At 51.4% G+C, this 23704-nt stretch overlaps 1 protein-coding gene across 1 annotated transcript in view; it reads right to left on the reverse strand.

Annotated features, from left to right (window-relative positions):
* PDXK (pyridoxal kinase) overlaps positions 1-23432 on the reverse strand; it is a 33612-nt gene extending 10180 nt beyond the window's left edge. The window contains exons 1-4 of the mRNA XM_066370071.1: positions 23060-23432; positions 8317-8371; positions 990-1094; positions 300-383 (exon numbers count right to left, since the gene is read on the reverse strand). Of these exons, the coding sequence (XP_066226168.1) occupies positions 300-383; positions 990-1094; positions 8317-8371; positions 23060-23146 (331 nt within the window). The 5' untranslated portion in view covers positions 23147-23432. The remainder of the gene's footprint in view (positions 1-299; positions 384-989; positions 1095-8316; positions 8372-23059) is intronic.
* Between the last annotated feature and the right edge of the window lie 272 nt (positions 23433-23704).

Raw genomic sequence — 23704 nt, forward strand, 5'->3', positions numbered from 1 at the left:
CTGCCATGACCGGCAGCCCAGCCTTCGCACACGGACACTGGTACAGCTCATTTACAACCTGCTTGCCTCCCATGCCCCGCACAGAGGCCGGGTTCATGGTGAAGATGTTTCTAACCCCTGAGTTCTGAAGGCTCCCATCTCCTGGAAGCTTCACCGCTTACTGGCTAGAGGTGGACTGTGAAGTCGGGATGCCCAGCAAGAGGGAGGCTGAGCGTCCATGCACATGCCCAGCAAGACGGAGGCTGAGCGCCCACACACAGGCCCCCAGGGGACCCCACCCCAGGGGACCCACTGCCTACCGAACACCAGCCGGGGGTTCTGCTGCTTCAGCTCCTGCACGATGTCCACCACCATGGCCAGGAAGGACTTGTCCCTCATGTACCCTGTGGGAGGGAGATCAGTCCACCTTCATGAAACAAAACCACTGCAACTGACCACAGCAAAGGGAAAAAGAAACACCATCACAAGCATCGTATGGCCAGGATGAAGACCAAGTATCTCCCAACAAATGCAGTCCGCAAGGGACATCGGGCGCTCCTCAAGAGAAATGCTGAGTTTTAAATGAAAAGAAGAATCCACAGGTGACAGGTGTACAGGATATTCTTCCATCCTGTCCATCTCAATAATGAGCACATTCACTTTTAACAACATATATAAACACAAGCAGGTACCTTTTATTTACCCAAATGTGTGTAAAGAAGACCAATGTAGCAGATGTAGTGTGTTGCTTACCTAGGTGTTTTCACTCCTGACCATTTCCCAACATCCCACCTGACCCCACCCCATGCGCACTGCAACCCCAGTGTGGTCCCAGAAGTGTGACTTTGCAAGGACAGGACCGAGTTCTCAGTGGCATGTGCCACACTGCTCCTTGAAGGAGGCAGGGACCAGGGACAAGCCCTAGGAAGGGGGTGCTCTGGGACTTCCCAAGCCCACCCAGCTGGAGCAAGGCTCATGGGTACCAGCACCCACTCCCTCAGGGCCCTTACCCGTGAGCACGTAGTCATATTTATTCACATTGTTCAGCTTCAGACCGTCGTACAGCTCATGGAGCTCGTCCGAGTTCAGCACTTGACCCTTCCAGTGTGCATAGCCTGGGGAAGAGCAGAACACTCCGAGCCGGGCACACGGGTGAGACAGTGTCACTGGGTGGCCTGACACAGCCCCATCTCAATGATGCTGGTGGATGGCCCCTCCCCATGGGACTGATCGAGACCAGCCAGGCATGCAGTCTCAGTGGGTGCTCCCGACCCCTGTGGGTGCCCGGCAGCCTCAAAGTGCTTCTGAGAGCACACCTGGCTCTGATGCTGTCTGTGGGTGTTTTTACTGACATCAGGGGTCACACCTCCCACTGCTGCTCCCTCTGGAATCCAAGGCAATGAGGGCGTCAGCTCTCCAGGTTGGACACCTGTGGGGCCTGTGCCATACTGACAGGATACAAGGAGGGACACTCCAGAAAGGCTATACCAGGCCCACCCAACTGCATAACCTCTCCGTGTCTTTAGCGGGGGCACCTGGGGATGAGTCTCCACATGTCACAGGCACTTGCTTTGCCAGCTTCTACTGTGTACGTTTCCCCATCCAGGATGAGTTGTTTCATCCCTGTCACCTGGGCACCCTGGCAGGTACGGCTCGTCACATCCCAGTCCCACCTTCCACCCCCATAAGGTTGAGATGTGGCCAAAGCAAGTCTTGGATCTAATCCTGACCAAGAGCCAAATGTGAATTATTCAATAGAAATGGGCCCCGGTGCTCAACCTGCTCTCAGCCCCAACAGGTACTCAGGTGAAGCGTTCACTGCAGGCAGAGACACACATAAGCATCCTAGGGGGACCCGCCTGCCATGTGGAACCCGTCCACAAAGGCTCAGATGGGGGCAGGCTAATGGCTCTCCATTCATCCCGGGCAGGGCTACGCCACAGACACCCTGCACTTCACTCGTGAGAATTCCTTCTAGTGTCCTTTGTGCCATGGGAGACCGGGCAAAAGTACCGTATTTTTTGCTCCATAAGACACACCTAGGGTTTTAAGGAGGGAAAAAAAAAATTCTGAACCAAAGGATGTATTAAATATTTAATAAAATACCATATTTTTTGCTCCATAAGACGCATTTTCCCCCCAAAAGTGGAGGGGGAAATGCCTGTGCGTCTTATGGAGCAAAAAAATATGGTATGTGCTTCCAAACACATAAGGAAAAACTGCTGGAGAGTTGATACCCACAACCCTTCACATGGACCACAGGGTGGGGATCCCAGTTCACTGAGATCTACCCATATAGCCCTGCTGCACGGCCTGGAGAAGGGTGATGGCGCCCTCTGCTGGCAGCCTGTGTGCATGAGCAGGAGCCATCCTGATTCTGGAACAACTCCCAACTATCACAGGATTCTACAGTGGTGGCATGGACCCTGGGGGCTTTCAGTCAGGGGCAAATGCACATCTGTATGTTTCGTTTGAGACACCAGCATGAACTAACACAGAGGGTGAGTTTGTTAGGTGAAGAATCTGATTGACCCCATTAACAGGGTGCCCTTGGGGCAAGGAGGGCCAGGTGAGGAGAGCCCAAGATAAACTCCCTAGTGCAGGACTGACCCTTCCGGCTTGGGTGTCCACTAGGAGCTGGCAGCCTCTGGCTATAACCCGGGAAGGTGTTTGCTCTAGGATGGTGAGGCTGCCACAAAAATGCTGCAGGCTTAGGGAGGGAAGGACACTGGTCCTTCCCGCCCCTCTGTTTACCAAGCCTTCTGACCAGGGTTGGTTTATCTCCACTGCATATGTAGAGGGCTCGTGTCCTGGGCCTGCTGGGACAAAGTACCAGATTGGGCAACTCCAACAACAGTCCTGCAGTCTTGGAGGCTAGAGTCTGCGATCAAGGTGTGCACAGGGCTGGGTCCTCCCAATACCTCTCCACCTTCTACCTGTGTCCAAGCATGGTTGTCCCTCTACATGTGTCTGTGTCTTGATCTCCTCCTCTCATGGGGACTGCAGTCATGTTGGATTAGGACCCATCCCAATGACCTCATTTAACCTTCATCTCTCTAAAGATCCTATCTCCAAATACTTTCTGAGGTGCTGGGGTTCAGAGCTTCAACACATGAACTGAGGGGACACAGTTCAGCCCATCATAAGCAGTGATGAAGGTGAGACACACAGCCCCCTACCAGGCCTCAGATACAGGACACCGTGGCAGAGCATGGCCCTCTGTGAGGCCAGCTTCCTAATCAGACCGTGGGTTTCGCTGTAATGAATCATAGCCCTGAGCACACAATGTGCTGCATCCTGGGAGTCCTCCCAGTGAACTGCTGAACCTTGCGGTGGTCCTGGGCCCCAAACCCAGGGGAGGTCTGCCCCAGGAACACTTGGGACTATCCCACCTCCTGAGATTGACCCAACTCCTTTCAGCCCCCAAAGCCTTCCTACCCCAAACCTATCCATCTTTTGTGATTAATATAGAAATTCCCTATCCATAGTGAGGTCTGTGAGACCAGAACCCAGGTACCACCCGGCTGGTCTGAAAGATTATCAGGCCCTCCCCAGATCTAGATCTGCTGAGTCAGAATCTCGGGGTGAGGGGGCATTCAGTTTTTACAAGGCCCCAGGAGATTCTCAGGCACCCACAAATTTAAGAAACACTGATCTTAGAACAGTGGTCAGCAAACCCATCCTTAGATCAAATCTAGCCAGCCCGATGTTTGTGTATAGCCTGCAAGCTAAGAGCAGAGTTCATGTTTTTAAATTGTTGAGGAAAAAAGAAAAAGGCTTTATGACTTGTGAAAATTCCATGAAATTCCAAACTCAGTTCTCATAAGTAAAATGTAAGCTTTACTGGAACACCAGAGATGTTCCATGCTCAAGGGCACAGAAGCTGCAAAGGGCACTATTATCTGGCCTGTGTAAGAGGTACCAGCACTGCCTGGGCTACTGCTTGCCCTGGACGCCAAGCTCTCTGGCCTCCATCTTAAGAGTGATTTCGGACTCAAGTTATGAGCTCCCACGTCACACGCATTAGGACAATGAGAATAAGAAAGACAAATCATAACAAGTGTTACTGGTGAGGATGTGGGGAAATTGGAGCCCTCACACATCGCTGGTAGGAATGCAAAATGATGCAGCTAGTTTGGAAAACAATCTCAGCACAGTTAAACACAGAGTTACTATCTGAGCCAACAGCTCTACTCCTAGGTGTACACTGGAGACAATGGAAAGTGCGCCCATAAAAGTGCGCCACATGAAGGCAAATGTTCATAGCAGCAGGATTCATAAACCCAAATATCCACCAATGGATGGATGGGTAACAAAATGTGGCAGACACAGAAGGTGAAATGTTATTCCGCCATAAAAAGGAATGAAACTCTGATGTGTGTTCCAACACGGATGACCTTTGAAAACAACAGGCTCAGTGAAAGAAGCCAGTCATAAAAGGCCACAGATCTGATTCCATTTACATTCAAGTCCCTAATGGGCAAAGTAGATTGGTGCCTTGGGAAGGGAGGAATGGGAGGGACTGCTAAAGGTTGCAGTTACCTCCACTGGCGCATGGAAATGTTCTGGAAGTATAGTGATAGTTGCATAACTGTGACTATACTAAAGACCATTGAATTCTACACATACGTGGGTGAATTAATGCTCTAGTATGCAAGTGTCAATAAAGATGTTGTTTTCAGCCTGACTGGTGGTGGTACAGTGGATAGAGCATTGACCTGGGACACTGGGGTCTCAGGTTCGAAACCCTGGGGTCACTGGCTTGAGCGCAGGCTCACCAGCTTGAGCATGGAATCACTGGCCTAAAGGTTTCTGGCTTGAAGCCCAAGGTCACTGGCTCAGCTTGAGTTCCCCGGCCAAAGGTACATATGAGAAGCAATCAACAGTTCAAATGTCATGGAGATGTTCGCCTCAAACCTATGTATTCTTATTGATCAATGTCACCCCAATAAATTTAACTTCCTTTTTTTTTTGTTTATTTTATTGATTTTAGAGAGCAAAAGAGCAAGAGAGACAGGAACATCAACCCATTCCTGTATGTGCCCTGACCAGAGATCGAATTGGCAACCTCTGCGCTTTTGGACGATGCTCTAGTCCAGGGATCCCCAAACTACGGCCCGCGGGCCACATGCGGCCCCCTGAGGCCATTTATTCGGCCCCCGCCACACTTCCAGAAGGGGCACCTCTTTCATTGGTGGTCAGTGAAAGGAGCACTGTATGTGGCGGCCCTCCAATGGTCTGAGGGACAGTGAACTGGTCCCCTGTGTAAAAAGTTTGGGCTATCCAACCAGGGCATTAAATTTAATTTCTAAAAAAAAAAAAGAGAGAGATAGAGAGAAAGGAGCAATCAATGAACAACCAAAGTGACAATTACGAGTTGATGCTTCTCATCTCTCCCCCTTCCAAAAAAAAAATGTTGTTTTCAAAAAAAAAAAAAAAGAAGGGCCTGACCAGGCGGTGGCGCAGTGGACAGAGTGTCAGATTGGGATGCCGAAGACCCAGGTTCGAGACCCCGAGGTTGCCAGCTTGAGCGCTGGTTCATCTGGTTTGAGCAAAAGCTCACCAGCTTGGACCCAAGGTCACTGGCTTAAGCAAGGAGTTACTTGGTCTGCTGAGGGCCTGTGGTCAAAGCACATATGAGAAAGCAATCAATGAACAACTAAGATGTCGCAACGAAAAACTAATAATTGATAACTGATGCTTCTCATCTCTCTCCGTTCCCGTCTGTCCCTGTCTATCCCTCTCTCTGACGCTGTCTCTGTTAAAAAAAAAAAAAAAAGAAGGGATTCCTGGAGGAGCTGGCAGATCACAGCTAGCAGTATTAGGGGGGTCAGAGCTGCTGGAAAGGCCTCCCCACTGGCCTGGTACTGACCCCGGAAGACAAGCGGGATTGGGTACAAGTGTTCAAAAGCCACTGCAGTAATGGCACTGCTCAGGCGTCCCAGCATGGGGTCCACGGGCCACGCGCTGAGCAAGGCACAGTGTGTGGCTGAATTGTAAAGGCTGGCTTGAGCTGAGCGCTCAGTGCACAGCAGGACCACATGGTAGAAGTAACAAATCAGCAAGGCTGTTGCCAGATAGTCAAGAAGCCCAATGCTAGACAAGGACACTTGCAAATAGGGACAAGCTTGCCAAGTTCACACCTGGCTCCTGCACACACCCAGACCTTGAGAGATGCTTGCGACAGGTGAATGTGGTAAAAAAATAAATAAATAAATAAATAAAGTGCCTCCTGTTCTTTAAAAAAGAAAGCTATAAAAGGTAAAAATAGCCTGACCTGTGGTGGCGCAGTGGATAAAGTGTTGACCTGGAATGCTGAGGTTGCCGGTTCAAAACCCTGGGCTTGCCCGGTCAAGGCACATATGGGAGTTGAAGCTTTCTGCTCCTCCCCCCTTCTCTCTCTCTTTCTCAATCTCTGTCTCTCTCCTCTAAAATGAGTAAATAAATAAATAAAAGACACACACACACACACACCCCCAAAAAAAGGTAAAAATACCAAGTACTTTCATGTCCAAAGCCCAGGACAGAACAGACAGGTTACCATGGGTGTCCTATACTCACAGTGGGCAACGTGACCCTGCTCTTTGGGAGTAGGGGGACACATGGCCACGTGTTCTAACCACTAGCTCCTGTGGTTCCTCAGGTGCCAGGTGCCACATGCCACACTACCACAGGGAGTGAGTTTGAGAAAGAAGCAGCCAGCCTCACTTCCTGAGCAGCAGAGTGTCGGCAGCGGTGAGGGGGAGAGGAATGGGTAAAAAGGAGTCCATGGGATCAGGGGGCACAGTGAGGCTTCACCTGGTTACTCCAGGTTGAGGGGTTGGAACCTGAGCCACAGTGGTGGCTTTGAGGAGACATCTCCCTGGAAGGCCCTCTGATTAGGCTGCACGGACAGCCAACCCTGTGGGCCCAAGCACAGGATACTCATAGTCACCCACAGTAGGAGCTGCCAGAGGGATCCCCTTGCCAGGAAGGTCCCACATGGCATCTCCGAGAAGAATGGGGTGGGGGCAGAGGGCTCTTCTCTATGGGTGGGGAGACTCTTCCCAGAACCAAAGGGGGCCCCACTGGGAGGGAAGCCCCATCCCAGCCCTAACCATGCCTGCACTGAGTGGGCTCCCAGGCATGCCATGTTCTGTTCTTCATCCATCTCTCTTGGGGCAGGCAGAGGCCTCCCTCTGTTTCAGACCCCTCAGGATGGCTAGTCTACCACCACCTGGGAAGGTGCACAGGAGCCCAGGAGGAGCCAGTCATCACGGAAGCCCACTCCTCTCATCCTGGAATCTGGCATGAAGGGCGGCAGGAGTTTCTGGGCCGGGTCTTTGCTTATGTTGAGTTAATGTCATTACGGTCCAATATAATATTCACTAATAAGTTTAATTCCATCATTTAGTGTCCAAGCCAGGTTGGCTCATTTACTTTAAAAAAAAAGGGGGGGGGGGAGGATGGTTAAAACAGCCAGTAAAATACGTGGGATTCGGGGCAGTTTGCTGGACCGACTCAAACTCCTGGGAACTTCTCCCAAGTGCAGAGTGCCCGGCACACTTGGCAAAGTGAAAGCAGTGAAAAGACTTTCCATGAGAACTGTAACCTTTTTATCCCAACCCAATGTGGAATTTTTCCCTCCCTGTTTATGACTTAAAATTCCAAGAAAAATTGCACCCACAAGAAGTACAGGAAATCCTTCCTGGGGGCCGAGGCATGGGTACGAGCTGCAGATGGCGGGGGCGCTCTGCCAGGCAGTTCTGGGATGTTCCGTGCCCCAGAGCTTCCTCCTGGGTTCACAGTGATTTCAAAGGAGGCAATGTGGGGACATTTCCAAGAACCAAGGAGGCTTTGTCTGCGTCCGTCCGTGGGGAGCCCAGGGAGCAGGGAGCTCGCCATGACAACAAGGGCACTGCCCTCACACCCTTCAGCTAGCAAGTCTGCCTCAAGGCTGTGTGTCCAGAAATCCTTGATGTCCTTACACGCTGCGCTCCCCCAGGCACCAATTTCTAATAGAGAAAATCAGGGTATACCCACATGTCCACCTGCAGTGTGGGGGACCCTCCACACAGTCATGGCATCATGAGGGCATGAGCACAATTGTGTAGATGTTGGCAGAGGTGCTGGATCGCCATCCTTGTTTTACAGAGGAGGAAACTGAGGCACCAGCTCCCCTGGTTACAGCACACACCTGCAGACAGGAGACCCAAGCCCTCCGCCCTCACACAGGGCAGCCTCTGCAGGGGGCGAACCCTCCAGCTTTGTTTTCCTGTCTGTCAGACAGAGGTACAAGACCTCAGATTTCTAAAGGGCCATTTCTCATGCCCACACTCAACTGAGCCAGTGCCTTACCTGTGTGGTTTGAAAACTGGACAGAGTTCACAGCGTCGACCTCAAACCCCAAAACCTACAAGACAGAGAAGGACTAAGTATGAGAGCTGGGTGGGTTCGCAATGACCCACAAAGGTGCCTGACCCTGGCATGGGGGCCAGCCTAGAGGAGGGGAGCCAATGTATGCCCAGTGCCCAGGTACAGGGGTGAGGGGGCTACCCCCAAGTCAGGCTCTGTGTCTGCACTCTGGGAGGTATCTGTGCCGGGTGACTGGCTTCATTCATTCCTTTATGTTGGAAATGTGTTGGGAAGCACCCAGCCTGAGAGGCTGAGACACAGAGGCCACTTGCCACTGGCCAGGACTCAGTGCCTTCAGATCACTTCTGGAAATCCCACCTAATGGAACTTAAAAGAAACCCATGAAGCATCTGCCAGTTCAAGCCTCCCAAAGAGGGCTGTGAGGCTGAAGCCCCCACCGTACAAGGAGGCAAGGCCAAGGACTTCCATATCCTCTCCAGGAGTCTCACCAGGCTCTTAGCTGGGGAGAAAGAAGGCTCCCAGACCAGGGCTGAGGGTCCTTTGATAACAGTCATAGCCACAAACCCACTCACTGACAATGGAGGGATTCACTGGCCCTGACCCTGGCATGGGGTCCTCTGGCCACCAGGGCCCCAGTGCCTCAGGAGCATTTCTGAAGTGGGGAAAAGGGCTCTATTGTCATGGGGACCACAACACAACTTTTCCAAGTTTATAGCACATAAAGCAGGTGACTGTAGAAAAGTTAAGCTATCCTTGTGTTCAAAGTTCATAAAAGGAGGAAGTTTTGTTTTGTTTTGTTTTTTTTGCGAGAGACAGGAAGAGATAAGAAGCTTCAACTCATAGTTATAGCACCTTAGTTGTTCATTGATTGCTTCTTATATGTGCCTTGGGGGGGGGGGGGCTCAAGCCAACCCAATGACCCCTTGCTCAAGCCTGCGACCTTGGGCTTCAAGCCAGCCACCATGGGATCATGTTGATGATCCTACCCTCAAGTTGGAGACCCCGTACTTAAGCTGGTGAGCCTGTGGTCAAGCCAGTGAAATTGGAGTTTCAAATCGAGGTCTTTAGCATCCCAGCCGCCACTTGGTCAGGCCAGGTAGTTCTTCCTTAATGAAAGAAAAGGAAAGGTTAGGTCTAAGTAGCCTGGACATCTACACTAACCAATGTTCACAGCTTTTCACTTGTGACATGGTGAGCCCAGAAGTGATCTTTCCCTTTGCAAATCATTTTTGAAAATTTATTGCCTGACCAGGCGGTGGTGCAGTGGATAGAGTGTTGGACTGGGATGTGGAGGACCCAGGTTCGAGACCCGGAGGTCACCAGCTTAAGCGCGGGCTCATCTGGTTTGAGCAAAAGCTCACCAGCTTGGACCCAAGATCGCTGGCTCCAGCAAGGAGTTACTGGGTCTGCTGAAGGCCCGCGGTCAAGGCACATATGAGAAAGCAATCAATGAACAACTAAGGTGCCGCAACGAAAAACTGATGATTGATGCTTCTCATCTCTCTCCATTCCTGTCTGTCTGTCCCTATCTATCCCTCTCTCTGACTCTCTCTCTGACTCTGTAGAAAAAAAAAATTTTTTTATTGACTAATTTTTAGGGAAAAAGAAAGAAAAACATCGATTTATTGTTCCACTTATCTATGCATTTATTGGTTGATGCTTGTATGTGCTCTGACTGGGGATAGAACCCATAACCTTGGCATATTGGGATGATGCTCTAACTGACTGAGCTACCCAGCCAGTGCTCCTTTTGCAAATCTGGACACAGCGCAGGGCTTGATGAAGATATGCTGATCTGACACACACACCACATGGATTTCCTCATGTCCAGCTCCCTCATGCCCTGCTCTAGACCCCAGACTTGGCCCCCAGCCCACCCCAGAGGGTGCCCACCAGGAAGTTCACTGCTGAGGCCACTGTAGGCATCACCCAAGACCCCATCCCAACCAGCCACATACAAGCAGTGGGAAGCCAGAAGTCAGAAGCTACCCAGGGAAGTGTGAGGACAGTGGCCCTGCCCAGAGTGAGAAGTTGGGGACAGACCCAGGAACTCAACGCTGAGGCAGGAGACGTCACAACCCAGGCAGTGAATAAAGACAAAGAGGCCAAGTAGCAGGAAAGCCCTCTAAGTTACTCGGGGACTTCTGGTTGATCTTTAGACCTTTCCCTTCCCCACAGGAAGACAAAGGACCTGTTTATAACACCAATCCACATGACAAAGAGAGGGAGCTATGGCAGGCAGCAGATAAGAGTTCAACAAACTGTGGAGTAGCTCAAACAGACATGCCACATGCCATAAATTAAGATCTCAGTGCCCACAGGGGCACAGGTAAGAAGTGGGTCCATCACCTATACAAATTCCCAATGAGATAGGGAGAGAGATAGTGTGAGAGAGAAAGCATAAGGGACAGAGACTAAGGGACAGACAGTGTGAGAGACAGAAACAGAGAGTGTATGAAAGAAAGACACAGAGACTCAGAGAGGACAGAAATGCAGGAACACGGCGGCCCTAGGGGCCTCCATCTGCCATTCTGCTCTGGCTACCTTGCCCTCTGGGTCCAACCACTTCCACATCCTCTCTTCCCTCTTCACCTGAATGGTACCAACCAATCTCCAAGTCCCACCTGCATGTTCAAAACAGACTAAGCAACCTGTGGTGTTGGCAATGGGGAGAGTGGCTGCCTCAGGGAAGGTGGCGGCAGTAACGGGGGGTGGGGGGCAGATGTCCTATGTGCTGCTCACCGTCCATTTCTTCACATGGGTGGTGGTGACACAGGTGTGGTCGCTTTGTGAATTCATCGAGCTACACACTTAGGATTTGTCTTTTTAAATATTTTAGGCCAGTATTATCAGAACTTAAAGTAATAAAAAAAATTTCAAATCTTATTAAAAAGTTAAAAATGGCACTCTGCAAATGTCCTTGCCCGACGTCATGGCCTCCTGGACACAAGATACAGTTTGCAGCATCTCAAATCCTTCGAAATTTTAATCAACTAGGAAGAAACATTTGAAGCAACAATGACACCAATCCTGAAAATCCCACTGAAAATATCCTTCCCACCACTTCTGGATGCGGCTAATTCAGCTTCGGCGCTGGCAAACTTGAAGTCGCCGTTTCTCACTTTGAAATGACAGACAGCACTAAGCTCCTGGTTGCCATTCCTACTTCAAATGCCACCAGTGCTGCAGGCACATTAGTCAAGATCGCATGCTTGTCTGAAGACACCTATCAAAACACATATGCGGGCCTGAGCAAGACCCAGAAGAAAGTCAGTGCAGAGGGCCAGCCTGCAAGATGAAGTCCTCGGACCCCAGAGAAAGGGCCTACTGTGGTTAAAATCCAGGTTTCAGTTCAGACCTGCCCTTTGTGCTGGGCCCTGTGATGCTGGGGCTGCGACTCTCAAACTCACAACCTGCTCAGCCCATGGTTCTGACATGGTTCTCTGTCAACAGAGAGAAAGAGAGGGAGAGGAGACTGGGGGGAGGGAAGAGTTGTACCCCGGCAGCTCTCTGTCCCCTGTTCCCTGGCAGTGACATCCACACTGTGGTTTTCCATCACTCTCAGCATGCCTCATCACTTAACTCTGCATACCTGCTTATCCCAGGTTTAAGGTCGAACCAACCACCCAACCCCTTCACTTTGATCCTGTGGGGCAGCTGTTAGGCTTGCTCGCTGGTTTACTGGCTGAAAGCCCTTTGCCTGATTAGTGCATGAGCATGTGGCAGCGCCATGTGAGTGTGGCTTATATAAGGCTAGGGGTGCTTGCACTCAGGGGGATTCTGGAAGCGTGGGTTGTCTGCCTGCCACTGTGAGAGGCCATTTTGCTGTTTGTGTGCCTGAGAGGCGGTTTCCCCTGCCTGTGTGCTTGTCCACTACTGTGAAACTCTATTAAACAGTAACGGCCCAAAGCTTTCTGGCTCTAGTTTCTCTACAGTCTGCCTGAATCCAGTGTGAACCTGCCTGGCCTCGGCCACTGGCATTACAGATCCCATGTTAGTTGTTTAAGGCTGTGCTGGGCTGCTGGCAGGGTCTCCTGCACGGAGTCTGTGTTGCCCTTTTCCCCCTCTGCTCTCCCGATAACAACTGTCTACTGACCTTGAGAAACTAATTGCTATGGTTTCTGTTTCTGGACGGGTCCCAGCCTGCTACACCTTGTCTTCCCCTAACCCCAGGGGAGCCAGAGTCCTGCAGACAGACAGATGGAAAGACACACACACGGTGAGCAGCTGGGTTCTCCCTGGCCTTCAGCTTCGGCATGCGGAACAGATCCAAGTTTCCGTTCCCTGACAGCCTGCACGTAAACCACAGGACCTGGAAACAGAGCCAGATGCCCCATGGATCCTACTGACTGACAAGACCATCCGGATCAGATCAACTGACAGGACAGATTGCCAGTCCCTGTATCCTCGTTGGTGAGAATCACGTTGTTTCACAGTAGGACCCGGAGCTCAAACAGCCTTCTGGGCTGCTTGCAGGACACAGCACTGTAAGGAACCCAGCAACCCCGCTCACCCGCGCAGCCCCACCCGAGTGCAGGTGGAACCCATGAATGTGATTATGGTCTGTGGCAAAAGGCATTGTATCCACGTGAGTCTGATCTAATTACATGTGTCCTTATGAGGCTGGGAGTTTCAGGCTGATGGGCAGAAAATGAGAACGATCTGGATGAGAGGATTCAGCACACGTTGTTGGCTTTGAAGACAGAGGCCATGTGACGAGCTATGCAACTGTACACTCAGAGCTATACATAGCCGGTATTAAAAATTGAGTCAGAACACGCATTTAGTGAATTAAAAGCAAATGCAGTAACTACCCTAGCCTCACCCCTCTCTAATGAATTATTCCCTCCACAGCTGGGCTCTGGAGCTTCAACACCAGGGATCTACTGTCCATCTCTCCCAACTCGCACTGGTGGTGGGTGTACAGCCAGCCAGCACAGTACTTACAGTTCAGAAACTGGCGCACACACACACACCCAGCCAGTTTTTAAACTGTTACCAGCATACAGTAAAAAGATATCAACTGTCATTTTAAGAAAAAAGAGGAAGAACTGACTAGTTTAGCCCTGGGTGGGGGACAGGGGAAGGAAAGACTTTCAAGAGAAGGGGAAATACCACCTCCACCAACTCTCACTGCAACAGAAACCTCCCAGCACTGCCCACCTTCAGGTCTGCACCTTCTCTGTCCCACTGGTGAGGGGCTGGGTGCTCCTGGAATTCCCTACCCAGTGCCCCGTCTCTGCTGTGACAGCCCAGTGCAGGCCTATTGAACAGCTTCTCATTCTTGTTCCTGTGAGCCTACACACCACAATTCTCCTTGTCCCCTCCCCTCACCCCCAAATGTACTCCCCAAACCTCCACTTTTGAGAGCTTGCTGCTGCTGGTGACAGGCAGCCAGGCCCCAGGGCTGTGTGTCCCACCACCGTGCCCAATTCCATGAATTCAACGTTGTGGCTTCCATGTTGCTGGCCACCTCTGAACCCTGAAATGCTCTGAAACCTGTGTGAGCTCCTCTCCTCAATCCAGAACAATCTAGCCTCCAGGAGCCTGTTCAGAGCTTTGCTTTCTCAGCCTCTGCACCTGCAGTTGGTGGGGTTTTTATAGCTTAGAGGCTTTCTGCCAACCATGAGCCCCCCCCCCCCCCCCGCCCAGGATAAGTCCACCATCCCATGTACCTCTGAATGAAGGCAGATGGGAGTGAGAGCCCCAGCCTCAGGGTCCACTATCAAATGCACTCCCACCTCAGAAAAACTAGGAGGCTCAGCAGAGAAGTCTGTCTCCACTGAGCAGCATGTCACAGCTTCACCCTCGCTGCTCAGAAAACCTGGCCCCAGGATGACCATGACAGCACAACCAAGTCGAGTCAGGGGACTCAGATCCGAGATGAGCCACTGAAATTCAGAGCCAGCCAAAATCGGGGTGCTGCTGGAGAGGTCCCTGGGTAGGACACACTGCCTGTCAATGCTAATCCATGCTTGGCATTTGGCAACAGCCCTCAACTTGCAGAGGGCAGGGAAGTGGAGATATGTGCGTACTATGTGGGAAGCACTGGTCCTGCCAAGAGAGGAGACTACTGAGACTGCCTCCCTCCAGGGGTCCAAATAAGTCCAGGCCAGTGGGATAGCCTGGAAATGGCTCCAGCTTCCTATCCCAGGCATCCTGTGGGGAAAACATTTGCAATAATAGGAGCACATGTGAACCCAAGAGAGTTTCCCAACGCTCTGCCATCACTGAGCCACAAAGAGCAATGACAGAAGAACACAAGGATGTAATCAGGGTCTTCAGTCCAAACAGGTGTCCACCTTCTGCCCCAGCACAAACCTCAGTCCGCCTTTCCAGGCACCATACCCTTCCTCAAGGTTAGCTGCACATGCTGGGGATCCGAGGCAGCGCTCCAGTGGCAGCCTCGGAGGGTGACGCACACCCACCTCGCGGCTGAATCATCAACCCACTGTGTTGACAGCGGGGGCAGATGCAGCTCTGTGTTCTGCCCTCATTACAGTAGCAGTGGGGAAGCGGTGGAATGTTCCAGTGCAACACCCCCATCCTGCCCAGACTACCTGTCCAGCCCTACAATTCAGCTGATCCCTCACCACCACCCTCTGATCTCCAACGGGAAGTCTTACTGGGAACAGCCCTGTCTCCTTGAAGCAGCCTCCATGGTCCGCTTGAGGTTTCATAGCCTCTTTTGTCCTGTGTGTGTGTCCTTGCATATGCCCTCACAACCCCGGACCCATCACTTCAACCCCAGGGCTGCTCCCCGTCTTCCAGGCTCACTGCACTCAAAGCCAGGACCATACTCCCACCAGGCCCGGCACAGGGTCCGCGTGCTAGCAGGTCAGGTTCTGCTGGGTGCTGGGCTGCACAGCAAAGCCCTAAGACAGGGGATCTTGTCCCAAGCTTCCAGTGGCACCCAGGTAAAGACGGGCAACAGGATGGCTGCTCTTGGTGGCCCATGTTCCCACACCTCCTCCCTTTTTCTTGAGAAACTCCACTGATTCTGTTCCACAACATCACTCTTCTAGCTCACTCTGTGAATAGAACTGGCTGATTCTAGTTGAATAGCTCTAGGTGGGTATGTACCAGGGGACCACCAAGCCCAAGAGCCAAGAAGCCAATTGGCTCCCACAACATAGAAGCCACCTGCTGGCCCATGCTCCCTCACCTCCCAGAGAGGGCAGCGCACAACACAGCAACACCACACAACAAAATTGCACACACACACACGCCCATTAATGTATGCACCCACATGCCCCTACACATACACACATGCCTATACACATGCTTGCCCGTGCCCACAGCACATGCATGCACACAGCCCCCCACCACACCCCAGATGTGCACACACCCATGTCCCCTCACAACCCTCATATGCATGCACACACACACACACGTCCAGAAACATGATGGAAAAAAATATCAGATAATGAGACTAATTAAATTCTTGCTTTTCTCCATAACAGGCAAAGAGAAACAGAAACTTCAGACACAAACTAAGAAGAGAACTAGAAATCAAGAAATTAAGCAATTCTGGACTTCCTTGGAGACACAGCAAAAAATAACACCCATGTGCCCTGGCTGGGTAACTCAGTTGGTTAGAGCATCATCCTGATATGCCAAGGTTGCAAGTTAGATCCTGGTCAGGCACATACAAGAATCAACCAATGAATGCATAAATAAGTGGAACACTTTGAAGTTTCTCTCTCTCTAAAAAAAATAAAATAAAATAAAAACTCAACCAATAAATTTAAAAAAAAAATATCTTTTTAAATCCCATGTTCCAGGACTGAAGCACATCTGTTCCAGGACTGGATCAGACCAGACCAGGGGATTCCAGAAGGAAATGGAAGAGTCCCATAGAGCACAGAGGAAAGCAGCAGGTCTGTGTGGCCTGGGGAGCAAAAGGGAACATTCTAAAGGACACTCAGGAGTGTCCCAAACCCAGTGGGTCCCTCCAAGGAAGTGGATGACTGCCCTATGGGGCGGGAAGGAGACGTGCAGCTCTTAAACTGTTTGCTACCAATGTGTCACCATGAAAACTGATTTTTTTTAAATGTGGTAACACACCAATACTTTTTATTTTAATATTTTTTTAAGACTTTGTTTATTTTAGAGGAGGGAGAGAGAGAGAGAGAGAAGGGAAAGAGAGAGGGGGGAGAGGAGCAGGAAGCATCAACTCCCATATGTGCCTTGACCAGGCAAGCCCAGGGTTTCGAACTGGTGACCTCAGCGTTCCAGGTCGATGGTTTATCCACTGCACCACCACAGGTAGGCTGAAAACTGATTTTAAGAGAAAGAGAGAGGTACGGAGATGGGAGTGGGGGACACACACAGAGAGAAAGAGAGGGCAGTATTCATTTGTTGTTCCATTTAGTTGTGTACTCATTGGACACTTCCTGTATGTACCCTGACCAGGGATTGAACCCACAACCTTGGTGTTTCTGGATGACACTCTAACAAACTGAGTTAACTGGCCAGGGCCAAAAACTAAGTCATTCAAAGGGCAGAGTGCTATTTTTCCAGCATCTTCCAAATGCAGTTCTGCTGGAGGCCATCTCTATCCTGGAAATTCTAAGGAAAAAAATGTAAAGATCCTCCAAGGGCCTGACCAGGCGGTGGCGCAGTGGATAGAGCGTCGGACTGGGATGCAGAAGGACCCAGGTTTGAGACCCTGAGGTCACCAGCTTGAGCGGGGGCTCATCTGGCTTGAGCAAGGCTCACCAGCTTGGACCCAAGGTCACTGGCTCCAGCAAGGAGTTACTCGGTCTGCTGAGGCCCCCGGTCAAGGCACATATGAGAAAGCAATCAATGAACTAAGGTGTCGCAACGAAAAACTGATAATTGATGCTTCTCATCTCTCCATTCCTGTCTGTCTATCCCTATCTATCCCTCTCTCTATGTCCCTGTAAAAAAAAAAAAGAAAATCCTCCAAGGGACTGTTGAAGAGACCCTCTGAGGAAGGCCACCTTGTGGCTCAGGGGGTTCTCAAAGGTGAGAAGCTAGAAATAGCTCCTTATGGCCCCGAGGTGGTGTCTCCAGAAAACCTGGCGTGAGTGGCCCACATGAACACGCAGGCTCACGCACCCAGGTCTCTGCAGCTTCTGTTCGGTTCCAGCTGTCCCCTAGGACCCTCAAACTCTGCCCCAGCTACTGCAACCAACAGAGTCTGAATCCAGGTTTCCCAGCCAGGGGCTTCTCAACACACCCACTGCCCACTAGCCGACTGCCTCCTGCACAGAGGGGCTAGTAGAGAATAAGGCCGATTTCTGCAGGCTCCAAACTGAGCCATCCTCCTAAAGCACCTTCCAGGGTCTTTGGTGGTCTTGCCTTCCTGTTTCAGTGACAGAGTATGTATGTATGTATGTATGTGTGTGTGTGTGTATTTATTTATTTTAAACTTATGTATTAATTTTAGAGAGAGAAAACATCGGTTTTTTGTTCCACTTATTTATGCATTCATTGGTTGGTTCTTGCATGTGCCCTGGCTGGGGATCGAACCTGCAAACTTGGCATACTGGGACGATGCTGGAACCAGCTGAGCTACCACATAGTATTTATACATAGGTGTTGAGCTCACCTCTGTGTCGCTGGGCACATTAACATGTTTGCCCTGACCAATAAAATGTTCTGTGGACTTGAGCCCAGAAATGAATCCAAAAGCAGGGTCAAGGTTCTGTTCCCTTCTCTTTTTTCTATCTGCTCATGGAAGTGGGCAGCCCACTGGCTACTGACTGCCTGATACCGTGAGCAGTGTGCTTTGGGACCTGGCATGAAGCAGTTTTGGAACCTCAGCCTGAAGCCCAGACTAGCAGATATCCCACTGGCATAAATCTGCACCACACTGACCATGGAGCACCTCGGGCCATGCTCCATCCCAGTGGTGCCCAGGAACTGGGCACCATCCGATCAGCACAAGAACAGTTCTCATTGAGAAAGGAAAAGGCGTCCAAGCTGCTCCAACTTGATCAGTAACCAAGGGAACACGGGTCAATTCCTAACCAAAGTCTTCCATGGGGCTGGTCACATGTATTTCCAACAGTTCCAATAAAAAGATAAGTGACTATGGAAGGCAATGCCTGTTCTTTCCATATTCTGGTAAGTATGCAGACATAATAATTGCTTCCAGACCCCTTCTCACAATTCCTGGCTCCAGTGCTTGACACCCCTACCTTATCTGAACATTCTCCCCACATGCCATAAAACTGAGTCCTTGGATTTATATAATTCATTGAAACTGCCTGACCAGGTGGTGGCGCAGTGGATAGAGCGGACTGGGATGTGGAGGACCCAGGTTGGAGACCCTGAGGTCACCATCTTGAGCGCGAGCTCATCTGGTTTAAGCAAGGCTCACCAGCTTGAGCCCAAGGTCGCTGGCTCGAGAAAGGGGTCACTCGGTCTGCTGGAGCCTACCAGTCAAGGCATATGTGAGAAAGCAATCAATGAACAACTAAGGTCCCGCAACAAAGAATTGATGCTTCTCATCTCTCTCCCTTCCTGTCTGTCCCTATCTGTCCCTCTCTCTGACTCTCTCTGTCACTGTCACAAAAAAAAAAACCCACCAAAACCCCCTCATTGAAACTGCTGTGAACAGCTGGAGTTCTCTTTGTCCTCCTGCCAAGATAAGCATCCCCTAGCTTTCTTAAAGCCAGACACTGTTTCAAGCTTCTTGGACCTCTGCTCTTGGGTACATCTTCAGTTGGGCCCAAATAAAAAACTCTTTACTTAAATCTATAAAGGTTCAAGTCTTATTTTCATTAACATTGCTTTGCAGATGAGGCTTAGAAAGGCTCAGAAGACAGGGCCAGGTCCCTGAGCTGGAACTCCAAGACCAAGACCAGGGGACACCTAATCAGTTCCCACAGGCATGCTCTTCAGCCCCCACCACAAGCAGTTTTCCAGGTTCTGAGTGGTAGTAGGGCAAATCTATGTGGCCCACCCAGGGTCTACCTTTTCCAGTAATTTCCAAGTTCTCTTTCCACTCAGCCATTTGGAGTGGAAAGGAAAAAGCCCGCATTTGGAGTCACTAGCCATAGAATGTCAGTATTAGGGGATGCCTCTGTCCTGTGGTGGTGAAGGCTGGTGCAATCAGTTGGCCATCCTCACCTACCCCCTGCTTCTCCCTGCTTCAGCAGTGCTCAGATGTGGAGGTGGGGAGGAAAGTGCCCACACAGGACCCTGTGGAGCATCCTGTAGTCTAACAGATCATGCCACAGGAGGTAAGCCTGGGCAGAAGCAAGCCTGCACAGGCTCTAGTCAAAGATGCACAAAGTTGGCAAGTGGAGAAAGTCCAGTGAACTAAGAAATTTCTGGAGCCCTAGCCTGGTTGGTTAGAGTGTTGTCCTGATACACAAAGGTTATGGGTTCAATCCACAGTCAGGGCACATCTAGGAATAAATTGATGTTTCTGTCTGTCTGTCTCTTTCTTCTTCCCTCTGTAAAATCAATCAATCAATAAAAAATAAATAAAAGGACATTTCTGTAAACTATTCTTGTCATGGGCTAAAAAATCCATTTGCTAAAGCCCTGACCCCTAGCATCTCTCAGAACAGGACATTATTTAAAGATGGGGCCTTTACAAAAGTGACTGAGGTTAAACAAAGTCACTAGGGTGGGCCCTGATCCAACATGACTGGTTTTCTCATAAGAGGAAGAGATTAGGACACAAACACATACAGAGGGACAACCACGTGAGGACACAGGGAGAAGTCCCTGTCGACACGCCAAGGAGAGAGTCCTCAGGAGAAACCAGCCCTAGCCGCAACTTAATCTTGGATTTCTAACCTCTGGGGCTGGGAAAGAATAAACGTCTATTATCTGAGCCCCCACCCTGGTCTATGGTATTTGTTACAGCCACCCAAGCTGATGGACACAGTTCTGTTTGAGGTCCAGCTTTGCAGGGAGAATATTTTGAGGACCACCATCCCTGGCTTGATCTCCTCAGCTCTCTCCCCTCCCCTCCCCCCACAAAAAAACAAACAAACAAAACTATACCTTATTTCTGTAATTAGGAGAGGAGGGCAAAGGGTACAGGGAAGGAAGTATGGACCCAACCCACATTCACCCCATCAGGGGTTCCAGCCTTCGAGGTTGCCCTAGGCATGCCAGTCTTTCTGCATGGGAGAGGTGAACAAAGCACCCTCAGGCCCTGCTGGCCCACATCATTCTGCAGTGGGCACCTCAGAGAAATGCGCAGGCTGAAACCTGTGAGGCAGCATCACACCCATTCTATAGATCAGTGGTTTTCAACAGTTGGTCCACAAAAGTGAACCACCCTGATGTTGTATGAAGACTTTAGACCCAATGATTGTAGGCTCTATAATCTTCACACAACATCATGCTGGTTAAATCTTTCACAGACTGGCATGAAATTTCTGGCAGCCCACCAGCGGTCCGCATACCGGTGATTGAAAACTACTGCATAGATGGGGACACTGAGCACCAGAGGGCTCAGTGTAGAATGTGGCCTCTTCACGGTCACTAATCTAATGAATGGCCCCTGCTTTCCATGACCTCTGCCCTGCCATGGTCCTCCTGGGCCTCATACACCTTGAGGGAGAAGTGCAGAGATGGGTTAAATGAGAGAAGAGGTGCACACCCACCTTCCAGGACAAGAGGAAGATGGCATGACAAGACTCCTGCCCCCCCCCCAAGGCTATGTTCCATAAGCCCCAGCATGCATGCCCACAAGTAAAAATGCTGGGCCCTGGGAAATCCCAGGTAAAAACAGCAGCTCTCCTTAACAGGCACCTCCCCACAAGTGGTCTGGAGGAGCTGCTTCCCTTGAGTACGTAATTGGAAATGGTGTGGAAGTTGAGGGCATGTGCCAGGGAGTTCAGGAACAAGGAACATCGCTGCAGAACCTGGTGAACAGAGGAAGGAAACAATTTTACCAGTGGAAAGAAAAAGAAGGGAGTGGCCAAAGGTGGACAGAAAGGAGGTATAGGGCAGAAGGCACAGGGAAGCCAACAGGGAACTGCACACCTTCTGCCAAGTGTGGTTCCCATGGCTCCCAGGCCAAGGTCAGGCTGAGGCTGTTCCTGCCACTGAAGCAGCGAGCTGAAGCTGTTCTCAGAGCTCTCCTGGTTCCACCTTCCTGAGCTGCCCCTGTTCTACTCCAGGGACCCTGAAGCTTCACACATACACACACCCCTCCAGCACAGTCCCACCCAGTGGCCCTGTACACACAACACAGCTACCTGTTGGGCTGCCCCTCTTCTCCCCCAACAAGTTAAGCATAAGCAGGGATTCCAGAGCAGTGGCCAAGAGTGGGGACTGTGGGACCGACAGCAGCACCAGGTTTGCACCCACCCTGACTACCCCCCCCCCACAGGTCTGCCCTCTGCTGGACAGAAGGGGAGGGACAAGGGCCAAACCTGTGGAGCTGCCCACTCATCAGGGGTGCTTGGTCACTTTGAACTTGAACCCTGTACCCTCTGCATCTTAAGTCTTTGCTCTACTATTTCCTCTTCAGGCTTTGAGCATGGCAGCCTTAGAGTAGCCCTCAATTTCAACACTGAAGCTCTGGCCCTTCCCATGGTCTTTCTGGCCAGGGTGCACCCTTCAGGTGGCCCTTTATGTCCTGTGGGGCCCAGGCCTGGGACTTGCCATATTTGCTCCTTGCTCAAACATCAAGCCAAAGGTGGGAAGTCCGGGAGAGTCACCACCTTGCTAGGACTACTCAATGCTCCTGCTGGGCCACAAGACAAGAAGGTGCCTGGCACTGTGGTGTTGCCTCTTGACCAGCACGACATCCCACTGCACCCAGGTCTCCTCCTGCCCCTCCAAGGGCTACCCACCTCAGGGCTGCAGCATGAAGCAGTGAGTGCCCAGCCAGTGAGCCAAGGAAATGGTGAGACCCTCGCCAAGGACAGGCTGGCAAAGAAAGGAGGTAAGCTCACAAGACCAGAACGGAAAGATTAACACATTTAAAGAGCTTCTTCTTTTTTTTTTTTTTAATGTTTTTTTTTTTTATTTTTAATTTTATTTATTCATTTTTAGAGAGACAGAGAGGGATAGAGAGGAGAGACAGAGAGAGAGAGAGAAGGGGGGAGGAGCTGGAAGCATCAACTCCCGTATGTGCTTTGACCAGGCAAGCCCAGGATTTCGATCCCGCGACCTCAGCATTTCCAGGTCGAGGCTTTATCCACTGCGCCACCACAGGTCAGGCTAAAGAGCAGCTTCTAAAGCCAATCCCTGCAGGGGTCTGAACTGTTCCGCGTTTCTTCTTCAGAGCCAGCACTTGCAGGTAGGCCTTCTCTGCCCCTTCACCCTTCAGAGACCACCTCTTGAAATGGTCAGCGGCAAAGTGGGGGCCTCACTATCATTCTGACCCACAAAAGGCAGGGACAGAACGAGACGCCCAGCAGGTGAGCTCTGTAAACGCCTGCCTATCCTGTCTCCTTCGCTCTGGGGCAGGATTGGGCAACTGCGCTGCATCTTATAGCCCGCAGAGAAGCCCGCCTGCTGGGGCCGGGCAGCAAGAAGGGTGGGAAATGCCGGGTGCGCAAGGTTCCCATTGAGGTTTCATCCTAACCCAGCGCCCCCGCCCCGGCCCACCCACTAGAGCCCACCTGGTGCTCCCGGCCTGCGTCGGGCATCCCTTGCTCCAGACAGGGTCCTGCGGTTACCTCAGTGGCCCTGCCAAGGTCACACGGGCCGGTTGTGGCCACCCCGCCGCGGGTCCGCGCGGCGGTGCGCGGGGACACCGCGAGTTACGTAAGCGTACCTGCAACGGGAACGTGGCGGCCCGATTGCCCACGTAGCCGCGGATGACATGGCTCTGGATGGAAAGCACCCGGCACTCCTGCTCCATGCCGGCCAGGCGGGGCGGCGCGAGGCCGTGCACGTCAACGTCTCCCTGCTCGCGGGGCCTGGGCTCCGATCGGGTTAGGGATCTGCTCCGGCCTCGCTCGGCGCAGGCGCTCAGCTCCGCCGCCTCCCTGTGACCTCAGAGCGGCTGGGAACCCGCGGGAACCGCGCTGCGCCGGGGCGGGGTGAGGGCGGAGTTTTCAAGTAGGCCCCGCCCATACCTTCACTTCCCCGGGACCCGAAAAATCGAAGCCACACCCCCACCCGGACCCCAGCCATTCCCTATTTCCACCCGCCTTTCCAAGCCTTGGCGACTCACGTCATTTTGCGCTACTGCCACGTGGGCGGGGTTAGCCAACCTCCAAAACTCTGGGTTTGCACTTTTAATTTTACCCGGAAGGGCACTATAGCAGCGCTCATTCATTGGAGTCATTGATTCATTCATTGACTCAAGCGTCAGAACCGCCAGCTCTGCGCCCCGCCCCCGACTTACAGCCCCACATGCTGGGCGCTGGGGGACCACTAGCTCATCTGTTAGGAACAGCCATACAGGAAACTCGCG

The sequence above is a fragment of the Saccopteryx leptura genome, chromosome 2, assembly GCF_036850995.1.
Source record: "Saccopteryx leptura isolate mSacLep1 chromosome 2, mSacLep1_pri_phased_curated, whole genome shotgun sequence".
Taxonomy (NCBI): domain Eukaryota; kingdom Metazoa; phylum Chordata; class Mammalia; order Chiroptera; family Emballonuridae; genus Saccopteryx; species Saccopteryx leptura.